Source organism: Vicia villosa, linkage group LG1, assembly GCF_029867415.1.
Source record: "Vicia villosa cultivar HV-30 ecotype Madison, WI linkage group LG1, Vvil1.0, whole genome shotgun sequence".
In the NCBI taxonomy this organism is placed as follows: Eukaryota; Viridiplantae; Streptophyta; class Magnoliopsida; order Fabales; family Fabaceae; genus Vicia; species Vicia villosa.
In genome coordinates, this window is record NC_081180.1 from 163683042 (window position 1) to 163701442 (window position 18401).

Consider the following 18401-nt stretch of genomic DNA (forward strand, 5'->3'; position numbering starts at 1 on the left):
TTATTATTAATAATATTATTTAATTTATAATCATAATTATTATGTTTATTATTATTATCATTACTATTATTTTGATTATTATTATTTTGTTTATTATTAATATTGTTATTATTATTATTATTATTATTTTATTTTTAGATATTTATAATAATATAAATAATAAATTATAATATAAATATTATTTATATTTTTAACAATAATAATATAAATAATAAATTATTTTTAATATAAATATATACATATAAAAAAAGTTTTATCTAATGTTTTTATACTTTATAATTAGAATATATTTGGGAGTTACAAAATACTAAATAATAAAATATTATTAAAAATATAAACATTAAAATACATACACATAAAAGTTTTTTATGTAATTTTTATATTTTATAATCGGAATATATTTGAGAGTTACAAAATATTAAATAATAAAATACAGTTATTATCATTAGATGAGTAATTTGAAAGAATTTGAGTTTATGTAAAAATTAATTTGTTGTTCATTAAAAATAATATAATTTTTATTATTATTATTATTATTATTATTATTATTATTATTTTAATTATTAATATTATGTCAATTCAATAACTAATAGATTTCAGATTGTGGCAATAAATATATATTACTTATTATTTATATTATTATTATTATTATTATTATTATTAATGGTATTATTATTATTATTATTATTATTATATTTATTCTTAATGTAGGGTTAAATTAGTAAAGTTAAAATTAGGGTGTGAGGTCAAATTTGTAAAATTAGTATTAGGGTTTGGGCTTAGAGTTGCTATCAGGTTGACATGTGGCTAGGGTTGCCATCATGACAACCTTGCATTTATATATATTAAGATTAAGATTATTATGTTAATAATAATGAACACGGATATTAGCCAATTCCGTCTCTTTTTAGAGAAAACTCATTTGCCAACTGAGCCAACCCTTTGAAGTTTATTTATTATAATCTTTAATTGACATGAAATTATTCTCTCATATCTCAACTATCAAACAATCTTAATTGTTTATTTTTATTTTAAATCTTTAATTAATTAATACTTATGAATTAAATATACATGTATAATTCTTTTGTTTACAAAATATAAAGATATATAATATTAAGATCTTTTTGTTGGGAGATGAGGAGGAAATCGTAAATATTTAAATTATGTATATTTGTATGTTATATATTTATATTAATTATTTACTAATAATTTTTTTTAGATTTAATTTAATATTTCCAAAAAAAATAATATAATTTTGTAATTACTTTATTAGATTAAATAGATAGTCAAAATTTTAAAAAATTTAATAAATAAATATACTTTTTTTGGCTAAAAATTCTATATAAAAAATCTGTCATTTTTTTTTTGAACGACATGTATACATATTAAAATCGATTAATTTCTTTACAATGAAATCTAAAGATGTAAAAAATACTTTTAGAAATATCTCAAATAAATTATAATAAATAAACATTTAAGAAAATATTTTAAAGATTACTCTAAAAAAAATTACATTATGGTATGTTAAAATCTTTTCAGTTAAAACAAATTAATATAATCTTCGACCAAATCTTTACTTATAAATGTAACAGTAATAATATTAGTAATCAATACAAAGGAGGTGCTTCAGGATTATGATACCGAAAAATTGTAGCACCAAGTTTTCTTCCATATATGTAGACAAAAAGTTTATGATCAATACCGTAAGATCAAAAATCAAAACTACGAAAATACCCACGGCCACGCGTTCAACATAAGACGAAGCTGCAAGTGCAACTCCTTTGTTTTTTTTTTTTCTGGTGCAAAAATCATACAGACTCTGCCAGCTATCTTAACGCTTCACCCTTTTCTCTCTCTCTCTCTCTCTCTCTCTCTCTCTCTCTCTCTCTCTCTATATCGTCCTCACACAATTCAGTTTCACTCTATATCAAATCTGCTTCAAGATTCATATAAAGAAAAAGCAGGTTTGGATTTCTCGTCCTTCGTGTTATACTGTTTTATTACAGTGGCTTTTATTGTTTGCATTGTTATTGTTATTGTTATAGTTATATGTATGAATGCATGGACGTGTTTTGTGTTTTATCGTTATGATATGAATGCATGGATGTGTTTTGTGTTTTAGGTTTTCTGTTATAATGGCTCGAGATTCCGATCGAATGGATTTACATGCTGATGATGTTTTATTTGGTCGAGAGAATGATGTTTTTGGTTTTGAGTATTCAACAATGTCCAATGTTAATCCTGGTGTTTCTTTCTCTGAAACATTAATTGGTGATGTTGGAGGAATCAATAGTTCAATGGGGCTGTTTTCTGGGACTGATGTGGGTGGGTTACACATGAACTCAGGGTGTAATTTTACGATTAATCGCGGTGAAAAAGAGGGTTTTTATCAAGAAAAATTTAATGGTTTGGCGGATGGAGGAATGTTGGGTGTTGCTGATAGAGGGTGTGATGGGAAAGTAGGAAAATTTTCACATGGGCCGGTGCAGAATGAAGATGAGAGAACTGTGATTCAAAGTACTGGTGGAGGTTGTGCAGTGTCTGATAAAGATCTGGTTTTTGGATTGAATGATGGTGTTCAGATTGAACAAGATTGTGAGAATGCGGCGAACGTTGCAGAAGCGTCGTTGGATATGGAAAATTTGTTTTCGAGAAAGGCCTTTCTGTCGGATGCACAAGTAAATGCGATTCAGAATTATATGCAATACAGCTCTTGTGGTTTAGATCTTGTTGTGGATTTTAATTTTTACAAAAACGCTCAGGAGGGTAATGATAGTGTGCCAAGAGATTCGGTGTTTTCCGATGTTAATTTCCGTGTATCTGATTTAGTTTGGGGGAAGGTTAGCGGGCATCCTTGGTGGCCTGGTCAGATCTATGATCCCTCAGTTGCATCAGAGACAGTAAAGAGTTACTGGGAAGAGGACTGTTACCTGATAGCATATTTTGGGAGTCAAAAATTTGCTTGGAATGAAGTTTCAACAATAAAGCCATTTTATAAACATTTCTCCGAAATGGCGAAACAGACCGATTGTGAAAGTTTCCGCTTTGCTGTTTATTGTGCTCTAGAGGAAGCCTCAAGACAGGTTGCGTTGGGCCTGTCTTGTCCTTGTTTGCCCAAAGAAGCGTCTTCTAACCTGAAGACGGAAGTAGTTGCTAATGCTGAAATCTGTAAACAATCTTTTGAACCTGCAGAGCTTCTCAGTTTTGTGCAATCGTTAGCTCAGTCACCACTTACTGAATTCGATAGACTAGATTTGGTAAGTGCTCGTGGCCAAGTGTCGGCTTTCTATCGCTCAAAAGGCTATTCGCAGCTGCCTGAGTTTGCAGTGCATGATCGGTTGTTTGTACCTGATATGGAAATTCTACCTGTAAGAGAAGAAGAGCAGTGCAATGATCAAGTTTTGCAAACAGATCAATGCTTTTTGCCCGATTTGATATCCGAGAAGAACTTACAGACTCCATGGGGTGAATTTACTTTAGAAAAGAAAGCTGGTGATAATATCACTTCACGACGTGGCAGGAAACGGAAGACGTCTCAGGATCCTTCTTATGATTGTTTCCAGGATGATAAATCTACTTCACGACGTGGCAGGAAACGGAAGACGTCACAGGATCCTCCTTATGATTGTTTGCAGGATGATAAATCTACTTCCCGGCGTGGAAGGAAACCGAAGGCAGCTTACAAAACTTCTGATGATTGTTTCCAGAATTTCCAGACTAATGTTAACAATTCAATTCCGCGCAAGCGTGGCAGAAAACCGAAGTTAGCTTGCAATACTTATGACAATTGTTTCAATAATTCTCAAACCGGAAACAGCACTGAATTTCAGAATGCATCAGTAGATGATATGTGGTCTCAACTATGCTTTGCTGCCAAAGATCCTGCAGGAGAGAGTTGCTACACTGATATGATACATTACTTTGCAGATTTTAGAAAAGTCACTGGCCGAAACAATTCTGCTTTCCTCGAGCAGGGATTTTCTTTAGAACAAAAGTGTGATGGTGAGACTGAAGCAATAACCTCTATAGAAGCTGCAGCAGTAGCTTCTGTGTCAGCACCAATGGATCCTAGCTCTATAGAAGCTACTGCAGTAGCTTCTGTGTCGGCACCAATGGATTGTTCTATAGAAGTAGCTTCTGTGTCAGCACCAATAGATCCTAGCTCTATAGAAGCTGCTGCAGTAGCTTCTGTATCGACACCAATGGATCGTTCTATAGATGTAGCTTCTGTGTCTACCCCAATGGATTTTAGCTCTATAGAAGCAGCTGCAGTAGTAGCTTTTGAGTCAACACCAATGGATATGGAACTTAGCTCTATAGAGGATGCTGCAGTACCTTCTGTGTCGACCCCATCTATAGAAGATGCTGCAATAGCTTCTGTGTTGACCCCAGTGGATCCTGACTCTATAGAAGCTGCTGCAGTAGCTTCTGTGTCAACCCCAATAGATCTTGGCTCTATAGAAGCTGCAGTAGCTTCTGTGTCAAAACCGATGGAAGTTGGAGTAATTACCTCTATAGAAGCTGCTGCTACTGCGACGACACCAATGGAAGTTTGCAATGATTCTATTTTAGAAGAAGAGACGTTTTTAAATAAACAAGAAAGAGAGGATGTTAGCAGTACTACCGGTTTAGTGCATGATGGAAATCTCGTATCAGAACCTTTCACTCATGTGGAACAACAAAACCTCAGATCAGAACTTTTGCCACCTGATGAAATTAGCTTTAATAACGGTTTAACCCATCAAAACATGGAGGAACATACGAGCAAAAGTTATCAAAACATGGAGGAACATACGAGCAAAAGTTATCAAAACATGGAGGAACATGCAAGCAAAAGTTCTCCGACAAATCGTGCATCAGAACTTTTCAATGAGGTGGAACACGCGAAAGAAAGTTCTCTGACAGCCAATGAGGAGGTGGAACATGCGAAAGAAAGTTCTCCGACCATCAATGAGGTGGAACATGTGAAAGAAAGTTCTCCGACAGCCAATGAGGTGGAACATGCGAAGGAAAGTTCTGCGACAGCCAATGAGGTGGAACATGCGAAAGAAAGTTCTCCGACAGCCAATGAGGTAGAACATGGGAAAGAAAGTTCTGCTACAGCCAATGAGGTGGAACATGCGAAAGAAAGTTCACCAACAGCTTTTATTTTGAAATTCACAAACTTCGATTGGGGTCCTTCAGCAACATATTTGAACCAAATATTTGCCCGGTTTGGGCCGCTAATTGAATCAAAGACTGAACTATTAGAGAGAAATAAATGCGTCAGGGTTGTTTTCAAAAGACGCATTGATGCAGAGAATGCTTTTAGCAGTGCTGGAAAGTATAGCATATTTGGATCTTCACTAAAAAGTTATCGACTCAAGATTTTGCCTCCTCCTATGCCAAAGAAAGCCACAGGAAAGAAGCGAGGCAGAAAAAGCAAAAGGGAAATTGCTTCCATGAACACCGTGACAGTTTGATTTCTTGACATTTTAATATTTGAGTTCCTGTGAATATCATTGACATTCTTACTTCTAGTATTTTGATGAGTTGTTAATTTTTTTAGCATGCTAATACATAGAATTGAGTTTCAATTGTTGTATGACTTTGATTGAAGTTATATTTGTGAATAACCAAAATTTTGGTTGAATTCTAAACTTATTCTAACTTCAAACAGATTCTTTTTAACTTTTTTTTCATCTTTGGTTGAACTAGTAAGGTATAATCTTACTGAATTTTAAGATGGTCTGAAGGAGCTGTTTCAAGGGAGAGCATTAATGCAGTGAAGTAGGCTTGGTAATCTTAAGGACATTATATCGCGTCATGTAGAGTCCTCAAGGTCCTTGTTAATTGATTTGTTACATGGCTTGTTGACTTATGATCCGGCCAAACGTATTACTGCTCTCGCCAAGCTCTTGATCGCCGCTTCTTTAGGATTCCAACTTAAGAAGTCGAATACCTTTTGTTGTGAAATGACTCCCATTTGAATTGTTACCAGTTGCACAGGCTACAACCCTGCTTTAAATGGATTTACTTTTCATTAATGCTACTGGTTTAGTTGAGTTGAAAGTATATTCTTATAATGATTAGTTTTATTCAACAAAAACTGTATTTGCCATGAATGTGTTGTGTGAGAATATTCTATCAAGAACATTATACAAATTTTGATCATTCAGATGACACTCTGGTAAGCAAAACTCATACATGTGAAGATAGTAATAACCAAGTGGGGAAAAAGCTACTCTACTTCCTAAATGCCGTATCCTGCAAGCAACAAAAGTTCAGTATATTCTTATTAAAGACCTTAATTGAAAGGGGACCAAACCCCTTATTATTTGAATAAACAAATGTTGGTTAGACCATTTACTATAAATTTTAGTCATTGTTGGTGCCAAGGGTGAGATCATCTAGGATACCAAGAGCTGTTGTTCTAGATATTTCTTAATTATAAATTTAAAAGTACTTTTTTTTAATAATTTTTTAAATAGAAATTATTTCAAATTTATTTTATATAATTTTAAGATTTAATAACATAAATATCTATTATAGGGGAGGGCCAACCATGGGCTATGCCCCCTCGCCTCTTCCGATCATATATGTTTTTAGGACACATCTAAAAAAATTTAATGTAGAAAATAATAATTTATTGGCTTTACGTTTTAATTTTTTATTATTTCCATTTTAAAACTCATTATTTTGATCCCTATTTAATGCTTACATCTAATTCTCAATATGTTTTTAGGTACAAGTTAGCACGGGTAGTGATTAAGTGAGAAATTATAAATGGAGGAGTTTAATTTCGAATTGGTACTATTATAGTGGACTTATCTTTGCCTTGGTAGCCCTCGTAGTAGGTATTGTTGATACCGAATTGGGTGAACAATTACTTGTGTTCTTTATTGTTTCTGCACTGCACTTTTATACCTTCATTGTGTGTGTTTGGAAAACAGTGTCTCGACATCCTTTAGGACATTAATGATTTGAACGCCAGAATTTCAAAATGGATAAAGGCATTTGTTTCATGTTGAGCACAACCACCATAACCAAATAGTCAATTCACCTTGTGAGTGTGTGATCATTTGTTAACCCCTTTGAGATTCTTGTCAATATCCATGTTTCATTAGAACTTGATGCTTGTCTATGAGTATTTAGTTCTCCTTTTTGTATAGATTTTGATCTTTGTTTTCTTGAACCCTAAACCATAATTTTTTGTTTGAATTTTTACATTTCCTTAAAAGTATGGAGTATTCACACTTTGATGTTGGTTGAGTTCAAGTTGGGGAGAGAAATGTTGCTTGCTTATTGGTTGATTGTTATGAGGTTGAAAAAAAATGTGAAAAAGAAAATAAAAAGTGTTATGGACTTGGCCAAGATTCAGCCCAGTCTACTATCGGCCCAATTGGACTTAGCGGCCCAGATCATCCCTAAGCCCATGAGGAGCAAACAGTGTTCGGCTCCTTGAAGACTCAACGACATTAAAGCACTGTATCATGTGCTCGGCATGAGGCGCTCCTCGCGAGCACCCCACCTGACGAGGACCTAAGCATCTTTCCTAGACCCAAGCATACCAAGCGCGCTCCCCGCGAGCACCTTCTCCGCCGAGGACCCTTCTCCTCGTGGTCCTATGCCGAGAACCCTCGTCCTCGTAGGCTTCCTTCACATCCAACCCCCGAATAATATGGAGTCCACGTAGTCCCTAAAAGACCGCGTCTCCCTTAAACTTTGGAGTGGTTGACCAGGACGGAGAGCACTCACGCACCTCCGATATTTCCGCCTAGGAATCCTGGCAGTCTCCTAATTGGGCCTGGGTATCCAGTCCAGTAGCGAGATCTTGGCCCAGCGCTGGGCTATAAATACCTTCTTTCACTAGAGGGTCAGGTATTCATTCTCTTCTAACCTTTAGCTTGTACTTGCATTCTGATTGCTCGTGTTCTTACTTTGGCATCGGAGTACCTTGCAGGTACACCCCCCCAGTTCACTGAAGATCCAACTCCTTGCAGGCCTTGAAGATCCATCTGATCAGGTAAGATCAAAAAGAAAGAAAAAAGGGAAACGTTTTGAAAAAGAAAAAAAGAGTAGCGAATAATTGTGCTAAATAAGTATTGTGATTAGTTTGACAATTTGGGAATGTATAAGAAGTTTGATTAAGATTTTATTGTTTGAAACTTTGTGGATTGATCGCTCCCTTATGTTTAGGTCAGTTTTAGTTTCAATTAGCTTTAGAAATTGCCTCTTGCTTGTTAACCAAGCCACATTACAACCTTGAAAAGCCCTTATGATTCTTGTTTTTTTATTTTTAGTATGTTTTTTGGATGAATGCATAATTTAGTATTTTATTCACAAGATTGTTGGATGAGTATCAAAGTCCCACACTTTTGTGTGTTTTTCATCCCTCGATGAATTTTTCTTATGTGTGATTCATGATTGAGCTTGTATTGTGTTAGACTGTTTCGTATGATTTTTGTACTTATGATTCGTTTTATTTATATGTTGTCGTTGTAGGATTGTGGTAAGAAGTATTACTTTGTTTGTGTGTTTTGGTGTTTAACCATACATTTATTTTTTGTTTTTCGAAACTTGTTGATTCATGATTCTTGGTAATTACTTTTGTTTCTTTAGTTTTGCTTACTATTGTTTGTGGAAAAACAATGTTTCAAGTTGGGGAGAGTTTGATAAGTGTCAAATTTTAGTTATTTTTGTATATAGTTTGTGAAACTTATCGTCTCTTTTTCCTCAACTTGTGTGTGAATTCGCACGTTTTAATTAGATTTGTACATATTGTGTATAATTTGTGTTTTTGATTCATTTATGTACCGTTTGATAGTTTTTCATATTTTTTATAGGTATTCATTCATAATTGGAGCATCGAGTAATAAGAGTCGAAGGCACAACTTCAAGAATGCAAGTTTTAGAAATTCATCAAAGAATAAGACTCAAAACAAAGATGATAAAATCATCAACTTGATTGATATTTAGACATTTTTAAATAGCTCATTGAATAAGCTTTTAAACGCTTTAAAACGGGTGTAAATCGGAGTTACGGATCTCAAGTTATGGCGAAAACAAGTGCTGAATTTTTTACAACTCAGCACAGAGCACGCTAAGCGCACACAAACTGGACTAAGCGCACCCTGCAATTTTGAAACTCATTAAATAGGGAGAAAACACATTTTTAGGGTATGGGTTGGGTATTTTTGAGTTCCAACTCCATCACCTTCATTCTTGGAGATTTTTGACCTTTGACAACATCAATGGAGGTTGCAACTCGATAATTCGGAGTCGGAGATTCTTTGATCATGATTGACACCGCGAGAGATTTTGATTCTTCTCCTTTATTCCCTTTGTAGTTTCCATTTATGTGGTTTGTATATAAGTTTACTTTGATTTTATGTATATGTATTGATTATGGTATTGTATAATATCTATTTCTCAAATCAATATCGGTGTTATCCTTGTTTTTGTTTTATGCTTGGGGTTTAGGTTGTTATAGACATATATGGTCCAAATCTCATTATTGGATGATTATCTGTTAGATTCTAGACTCTAGAGATATATTTAGGTCTGATGTTCACAGTGGGTGTGTTTATCAGTGATTTTTGACAAACAACCGCTAGTCCTCCAAAGGTATATACTTTGGTAACTTACAGGATCGACTAGATTGATCCTAGGACATGTGTCTCGAGAGTTCGTATCTTTGTGAGTTGATTCATGATTTATGATATTTCTGGATTATGAATATTATCAAAATCTTTTGACTTATTTCAACTTTCAAGAATCTATTAACAATAACTCTAAGTGCAACTTAAAGATTAAAGAAGTAAATGACGAAAATACAAGTAAACAACATGTAAAAGACTTTAACTTAAATTGTAGTAAGTAAATAACTCAAGTGAATAAACTTGTAAATGTAAAGAAAGCAAAATAATGACTTTCGACGTAAATTTAACTTATATTGAATAAGTAAAATAAAGAGTAAATGTGGTGTTCTTCATACATACATTATTTCAGCAAATTCTCTTTTCTCTAATGTTGATACTTCGAGTAACTTTTGTGAATTTCTGTATATTAATTCGAACACACTTAATCTAAACATTAAGACTTCTACTTATACTAGTTCGACCCTAACGGTCTCTACGTAAATTACTGCCGCGTCCAATATTTCAAACGTCGCTTCGCTTTAGACGCTTCCACTTGTTCGCCATGCAAAACCGTTCCGTTTGAATTTCAAACTTTCCCGCTTCACGCTTCGACTCTGCTGACGCCGCTATCGAAGGGTACTTGCAAAGATTGTAGCATCCTAAATGTGTTTGGAATTATGTTTAGTTTTACTATTAATTCTTATATGATCACGCGGAGTAAATTAGGGTGTTACAGTCATGGCCATAATGACATATATGCGTGGATGTTAGAATTAGAGAATGGTCTTAATTGCATATGGTTGTTGTAATTGCACATGCATCATTTGGTCAAGAGGCGATGTTCGTTAGTTCCGTGGGAGCTAGTTACTTGTCTCAAACCTAAAGTGGGGTTTGAAACAGTGACGGAGCCAGAAAGTTTGGTTTGTGGGGGCAAAATGTTATATAAATTTTTAACTCGAAAAATATTACTTTCTTTATATTTAATTACAAGGCTATTTTACAAATTTTTTTCCTTTTACGACATTTTAAATATTTATTATTGATTTTACAAATATATTTTTTATATAAATATCAATTTATTTTAAAAAATGAAAAGACAAAAGCTAATACTAACAATGTGTTAAATTATAACTATTTAAAATAAATATAATAGTCTAATATAGATGGTGAACTATATGAATGGTTCTTATATTATTGTAGAGTTATAAGAAGATTACATGTTAAAAGAATGGGTATATGATAAACCATAATACAACAACTTGGAATTTTAAGTGGGGGCATATGACCATACAATGGTTGTTGTGGTTCCGTCCCTGGTTTGAAAGCTTAGGGAATGAACTTTTGTTGTGTTATTGGTTTAAGGGACGGACTCGGTTTAAATGTAAAAGCCGAAAGATATAACAGGTGATTGATACCACATGCATGAGTATTGCATCGAGTCACATTGTGTTTATATCATAATATGAGATTATGAGCAGTATGTGAAAACGATGAAATATGAAATTATGGACTGTTGGTGTATACTTGTGAATAGTATGATTAGTTGGGTGATGTTATATGTATAAAGCATTTGAAGTGTGAAAATATTTAACTTTATGGGAAACAGATTCACTAACTTTAAAGCGCGAAAGTTAGCGTGACTTTCAACAATTACTAACCATAAGATGAATCGTATGCTATAAATGGTGCCACGTGTATATAAAATAGAAAACAAAAACAACTTCATCTTCTCCGTTGCCACACTGTCACTTCTCCATTGCATAAAATCAGTAATCAATTCCGACCACCACATCCTTGCCATTATGACCTCTAAGTGTCTTCTCCTTCATCCACCTACCTTCAAGTTTTTGCTATCTTCCTCTTTCAGTTTTTCTCTACTGCCTCCAAAGTTCGATTAAAAATACTGAAGGTTAAAGCATGATGGAAAAAAATGTGACAAAATAGAGAGACCTTTGCCATCTTCGGCGGCGATATCGATGTCGGCTGCACCGATGCCGAGTCCAAGCTCCATGGCAGAGGCGTTAGGGAGCATATGCGTTGGAGGCGATGCTAATGCCGACTGTGCCGCCGAGTCCAAGCTTCATAGTTAAATGGCGGATGCGCTAGGGAGCAAAAAGTATCAATGCAAAAACTTTAATTTAATTTTTAAAAATAAAGCTTAAATGATCATATGATATGAAGTGATTCAAGCATAAAATACCAATGCAAAAACTTAAGTTGAATGGCAAGTTTATGCTCTGAAGCAGACTTTAGTTTGTAAGTCATCCACACTGTACAACACAATAAAGATGGAAACAACAGAAAAAACTCAGAAAAAAATAAAAGTGAAAGACATCATGTAGTGAAGGTCGGCATAGGCAGTGACAGAAGGTGGAAGAAGATGCTAAACATTCCTTTTTTTTCATTCTGATTTACATGTTTTAACATTTAATTTTGTTATTGAAAAAAATTGGAATTGTTTGGTTCACATGATTCATCCAAAGGATGAAATTAGTCCAAAGTCACCCTGACTTTCCCGCGTTAAAGTCAGTGGATCCATATCCAACTTTATGCATGTATGCTATGTATTATTGATTATTATATTATTTCGATAATTATACGAATTCTCACCCTTCTGTTGGAATGATGTTTTATACGACATTGCTCAAGTATTGAAGGTTCGAGTTGCTTCTAGCAAAAGAGTAGTTGATGGAGTAGCTAATGTGTTTCCGTATTTATTTTGGATTGAGTCATGCTCTGGTCATGTAACACTGAGAAACATTTAGATTCATGTTTTGAGAGATACATTGTATACTCTAATTAATTTGTGATGATATTTTGAGTTATGTGATGAATTGACTTTTATGCCTAAGTTATTTCAATAAAGAACTCGATTATGAGACTTCAATATTAATTGTTTGAATGGAGAATTATTCTGCTGCTACATACATATATGAAAATGTATAAAGAGTATGAATTTTAAATAAGTGTTATTGAGCATGAAGGTGTATGTAATATTGGAATTATGTGTGACACCCTTGTTTTGATAAACAGGATTAATTTATTCTTATTTATGCTATATTTTCTGCGGGGGTTTAAAAGGGTGTTACAAGAACCGCGATCCTCCCTACCAAAATCTGATTTGAATATGTATTATATTGGTATTTTATAATGATTATATTAGTAACAAAACTATTTTATAATTAATATTTGAATAATTATTGTCTTTAACTTTAAAAAATAGCAAGTAATATATTAACTAAAATTGTTGATGTTATTATCTATTAAACAGAAGTGTTATAAAGTAATACAAAAAATAGTTACTTTACTGATTTTAATTATAAAATAATTATATTTGATTTATATTTTTCAAATAAAGATAATATATATATATATATATATATATATATATATATATATATACACACACACATTAATAGTAAGTATTTTTTCAATAAATATATAATTATATTAAATGTTTGAATTAATTTATTAACTGCTAATATTTTAATAATACAAACAATCAAAGTTATTTAATATAAAATTAAAAAAAAACATTTATAAAACTATTTTAAGTTCAAAATTCTATGAAAAAAATGTAAATGATTATAATTATTCTTAAGAATATAAATATTATTTTCTCTAAAATATAACATGAGTTAAGTTTTAGTATACTATATAAGTTATAATAAAATAGAATTATAGAAACACAAATCAATTTATGAATCAAAATTTAATGGGGTGATTAATTGTACTTATTTTTCATAATAACCAAGTGATATCTAGTGAAAATAGGTTATTTACATAAAAAGGTGAGAATGAATCAGAACCTTCAAATATAAAAAGATAAGGTTGAGAGTATGTTATGTGTCATTAAAAAAAATTATTAACAAAAATTTTAAAATATTTTTTAATGTCAACTATTAAATATAAATCTAATGATTGTTATTAAATTGTCACACTCAAACATCTATAAAAATAATAATTAAATTAATAATAAAAAAATAATAATTTAATATTTACATATAATTAAAAAACTTAATGAACACACTGACAGTATAAAATAACTTTATACTATCGTCCAATAAAAACCAACAATCTGCCATGTGATCTAAATAATTTTAAAATACAAAGATGATTTAACAAAATACATGATATTCATTGGTTTACACTATCATTGGTTAACAGTGTAAAAATGTTTTACACCGCTGATGCATCTCCTATTTTGTCATAGTTAAAAATAAATAAATACCTTTTTTTTAATAAAATGAACTCTTAGTAAAGAATAAATTATTTAATAATATCTTTTAGTCAATTTTTTAAATGATTACAAATTATCAAATACTCTCTTTTAAATTATCATGTGAGTTGAATTATTCCTTTTGAAAAACATATCATTTAAAAAAAACAATTTTTTATATTGTTATAGATAGGAATTAAATTGTACTTTTTTTTATGAAATAAAAATGATTTTTTTTTCTTTCTATGCAAATTGGATCTCCAATTTCTTTAAATGCTATTAATGTTCTCTTTTAAAATTCCACTCAAAATAGACCCTATACAATGTTTTGGCGCGCTGTTGAGTATCCTCCCATATTACAACCCAAGATTGAAAACCGCATAACCGCATTTCTTCTTCCGTTATACTTTTTCATACTTTGAAGAAAAAAATCCCTAAATCCAATTCACTGCGAGATGAAAATCTCCGAAACCGATGGTAACGGTGACGACGGCGACGATCGGCGTCTCAGTCTCATCGATATTTCTTCCGCCGACGATTCTCTCATCGTCAACCCATTCTGCACTTCAAATTTGAAAGATGAATTCGACGACGCTGCCGCCAAAATCAACGAGTGGGAGCGGGAACCTCGTCAAATTGCGGTCGAAAATACTAAGTGTAATTTGCGGCAGAGTTTAGCTTGGGATACGGCTTTTTTCACAAGTCCTGGTAATTTTATCATTATTGTTATTACTATTAGGGTTTAACAAGTAAAAAGTTTGTAAATTTTGTAGGTAATGAAAACACATTGTTATCGCGATTAATGTTATCCTTTCTGTTGCTGTTATTGCTATTAGTACTATTTGTTGTTGTGTGATTCACTAGAGCGATGCATGTTTAGGTGTTTTGGAGCCTGAGGAGTTGAGTAGTATGATTGTGGGTGTTGAGAAGGGTGATAAGCGTACATCATTGTTACCGGTGATTCAAGAGGATGTAAAGGGATCATGTGAGTCTGTCTCTACCTTTGAAAGTAGCAATGGCTTGACGCGGAAGAGCGTAGAGGATGATCTGTTTCGAGATGTAAGAGCTTCGATTCAGAACTTTAGCAGGATGGCCGATGTGGCAAGGTTAAAGAGAGAAGGTCTGCCCGGGTTTCATCCTGGTGGCTGTAAGTCTTTGTTAATTTAAACTTGATAGTTAGTTGGTATTGGATTTGATGATTAGAATAATCACACAACCGCTAGATGCATGTAATGTTGTCATTTTCCTTTAGAGGCCATATTATTCGTAGTTCATCTTTACCGATTGCCCTGTAAAAGAAAATACCTCCCAACTTGAGAAGAATGAAGCAAGTCAAGGAAGCTTCTGCTTCTATCTTAAATTACTCTAGAGGTCAATGGTGCTAACATTTTGAAAATTAAAAAGAACAAATTGAGATGAATCTGAAGTTTCAAGTTATGTTACGGGACTTTTGGAAATTGGAATAATCGTCTTTTTCCATAAAAACAACTATCTCCATACTCAAACTGAATGATGCAAGTCAAAGAAGCTTCTACTTCTTTCTTCACATAGATCTGATAGTGATTTCATTTTTGTTATTATAGTTAAATTGGTTCATGACTTCTAGTTGCAAAGACATGATATGACTTTTATTATCTTTTATCTTACCCTATCACTCTGCCTATTATTCTAATGCATTGATTTATCGTATTAGTCGTATTAATTTTTTCCAGCTGCTCCTTTCAGCTTCTAAAGCGGTTGGCGTGGCTTCTTCTAAGAAGGTAAATGGATTGGTCATAGTCATAGACCAGAATTTTTTTGTCATACGAGTTTTGAGTAATTGAAAAGAAACTGTAATAACTAAGATGTTTTAAGGTAGGTCCCAAGTTCCAAGAGTCCAAGTGCAGGTATGCAAAGCACAAGGAAGTTACCAAAGAAGAATCCTATTTCTCCACACCTATCACGTGTAAGCAGCTAAAGAAAACATTCAAAAGAAATTGTGTTTCTGTACATATAAATGTCATGGATCAGGAAATTGAATTTTAGTCACTTCATATATGTCATTCTGAGTTTCTTTATTTTTTTTTCAAAGAAACCTGTTGCTAGAAGGGAAGAGACATGTATTTCAAAGCAACAAAAGACACTAGGAAAGTCTAGTCCGAGTTCAATTGTGGTTAGAAGTTCCATTGGTGGTCTTCATGTCAAAAGCGAAAAGGAGAGGGAAAATAATCATAATTGTGGTTAGAATTTGCTTTTAAGTGTGATTCTTTTTTCCTTTTTTCTTATAGCGGTTGTTTGCTCACTTAAAATTTTATTTGAGCTTTCCAGGTAAGGTCAATTCTGTGATGAACACAACTGTCGTTAAGGGTTCTCACGTTAATGGGCTTAAACCCATCACATTGTCCAAATCCTCATTAGGCCGACCAGTTGCTACAAAAGCAAAATCGACAATTTGCTCATCTTCCACTAGCAACTTATCCTGTAATATTAGCAAATCACCACCCAATTCCTTGAAAAGAAAAGTTGATGCTGGAACCAAAAAATCACCCACTTCTGGCTCAGTTGTCAGAACACCATCAAGAATTGCTTCAAAAGATAAAATTGGGTCTAGCAATTCTACTTGCTCAGTTGTCAGAACACCATCAAGAATTGCTTCTAAAGATAAAACTGGGTCTAGCAATTCTACTTGCTCAGTTGTCAGAACACCTTCAAGAATTGCTTCAAAAGATAAAATTGGGTCTAGCAATTTTAGTCTTTCAAGCTTGGTGGCTGTCACAAAGTTCTCTTCTAGTAATTCACCTGCCAGCTCTATTAGCGATCGGTCTTCTGACTCATCATCGTCAACTTCTATGAATAAAATTAGGTCTAACAGTTCTAGGACTACCTTTTGCAGTAGCTCTAGCAAAAAGCATTTGCCAAGGAATAATGCTCAACATGTTTCGAATTCTCAAAAATCTCAAACTGGTTCGCCCTTAGAAGGGAAGGAGACTCGGAATTCTGGATCCATCAACCAGTGTGTAAGGGGGGCTACTGCCGCAGAAATGGTTCTTACCCACTCTCCCAAGAAACCTTTATGTCTTCGACGGCCAGCACCCAAGATTGGCTTCTTTGAAGGGGTGAGTGTTATTGTGTTTGTTTATGAACGTGTTATCAAACTTTGTATGACTAAAATATGAACTAAGTCAAGTAGCTTAAACGCAGACAATGTACAATACATGTTTATGGATATGGTGTTTTTTCCCTCATTGTTTTCTTCATCTCTGTTACATCTCAATCTGTATCATTATGTTATGTAGGTGAAACCCTCAGTCCGCAATCCACATGAAGTGATGCAACCACGCTCTACTGCGCCACAAAATAGGGCCAGTCCTTCTAAAGGCCAAAGCAAAGGAAAGCTTGGAAAGCTGCAATCACCAAGATCAATCAAATCAAATAAAAACAAAGTGTTCAATAACAAGCAAGTGTTGCATCAAGCTACTCTTAATAAATCACCAGATGATGGAATTAAAACTTCTATGTCTTTGCAGCATGTAGAAACCTCTGCTCTTGTGCCCAAGGAAGTTCAAAACCAAAAGCATCTTAAAACTGATGCGGGTAATTTGGATGCCAATAATACGATGGTCGAAGGGCACCTGATAGGTGCAAATGATCTAAAACATGACTTCGCACAGGAAAAGTCTTGTTATGATGATCAAGTTGATTGTTTGACCAGACAAGTTGAGCTTATGGATATAAATTTGAAGACACAAACATAGCGCAATGGTAATAATGTTTCTCTTAGCATGATAAATCTATAAGTATGATGTTGTCAAGTGCTAACTCTTAAGGTGGTTACTGTTTCTCCTAGATGGGAGTAATTCTTGAAGGGTCATTACTTCATTGACTGAGCTTATTGCCAATACAATTCTGATATGCTAGCTTGATCGAGGTCTTTTTATTTTGTGTGTATCAAGGAGGTCCCTTTGACGTAAATAGTCATTGGGCAGTATAGATGGCTTTACCATTGCTTCTATAGAATTAGTTGGCTTACATGTATTTATTTGATCTCCCTATTTTTCGCCAACAACGATTTTGATCCATCCTTATAAGTTATGCACAAGAATAAATTTTCTATGCAACACTGTGCATATATATATACAAGGCTCAAAAATGCTTATAGGTTATTCACACGAATAAATTTTATCAATATACTTACATGAGATTAAAATGGAAACTGTAATTACTCTTGATGAACCAGTTTCATTCTACTATAAATATTGAGTTTGAGTCACTAGTTCATATACATTGTCTAATAATATTTCATTTTCAAATATAAATTAAACATAACTTGAAAGTTAAAATCCTTTTACAGTAAACAATTCACTTCAGCATTTGTTTGAGCAATTTAAGATCATAAATTCTCATTTTCTTTCAGCAACTTATCTTCGAGCTACAATCACAATCACTGATCTAAGACTTCTAAGCTCTGCAAGACACAAGACTCACACCATTAGTTGAAAATTTCAACTTGTATTCAAATAATGACAAATTTTTATAAATTAAAAAAAGAATATTAAGACTACACAAGCTTGTAGAATTGAGGA

At 33.2% G+C, this 18401-nt stretch overlaps 2 protein-coding genes across 2 annotated transcripts; both read left to right on the forward strand.

Moving 5' to 3' along the window:
• Window positions 1-1887: 1887 nt before the first annotated feature.
• LOC131619909 (PWWP domain-containing protein 2-like) lies at window positions 1888-5514 on the forward strand. The gene is made up of 2 exons (XM_058890950.1): window positions 1888-1964; window positions 2123-5514. The coding sequence occupies exon 2, from the start codon at window positions 2136-2138 to the stop codon at window positions 5460-5462; it is 3327 nt and encodes a 1108-aa protein (XP_058746933.1). The 5' UTR covers window positions 1888-1964; window positions 2123-2135; the 3' UTR covers window positions 5463-5514.
• An 8648-nt stretch (window positions 5515-14162) lies between these two features.
• On the forward strand, window positions 14163-17753 carry LOC131644579 (peptidyl-prolyl cis-trans isomerase CYP95-like). Its single transcript, XM_058915122.1, has 7 exons — window positions 14163-14547; window positions 14720-14986; window positions 15565-15599; window positions 15698-15784; window positions 15911-16058; window positions 16147-16934; window positions 17115-17753. Exons 1-7 carry the CDS (start codon window positions 14295-14297, stop codon window positions 17571-17573), a joined length of 2037 nt encoding a protein of 678 aa, XP_058771105.1. The 5' UTR covers window positions 14163-14294; the 3' UTR covers window positions 17574-17753.
• Window positions 17754-18401: the final 648 nt, after the last annotated feature.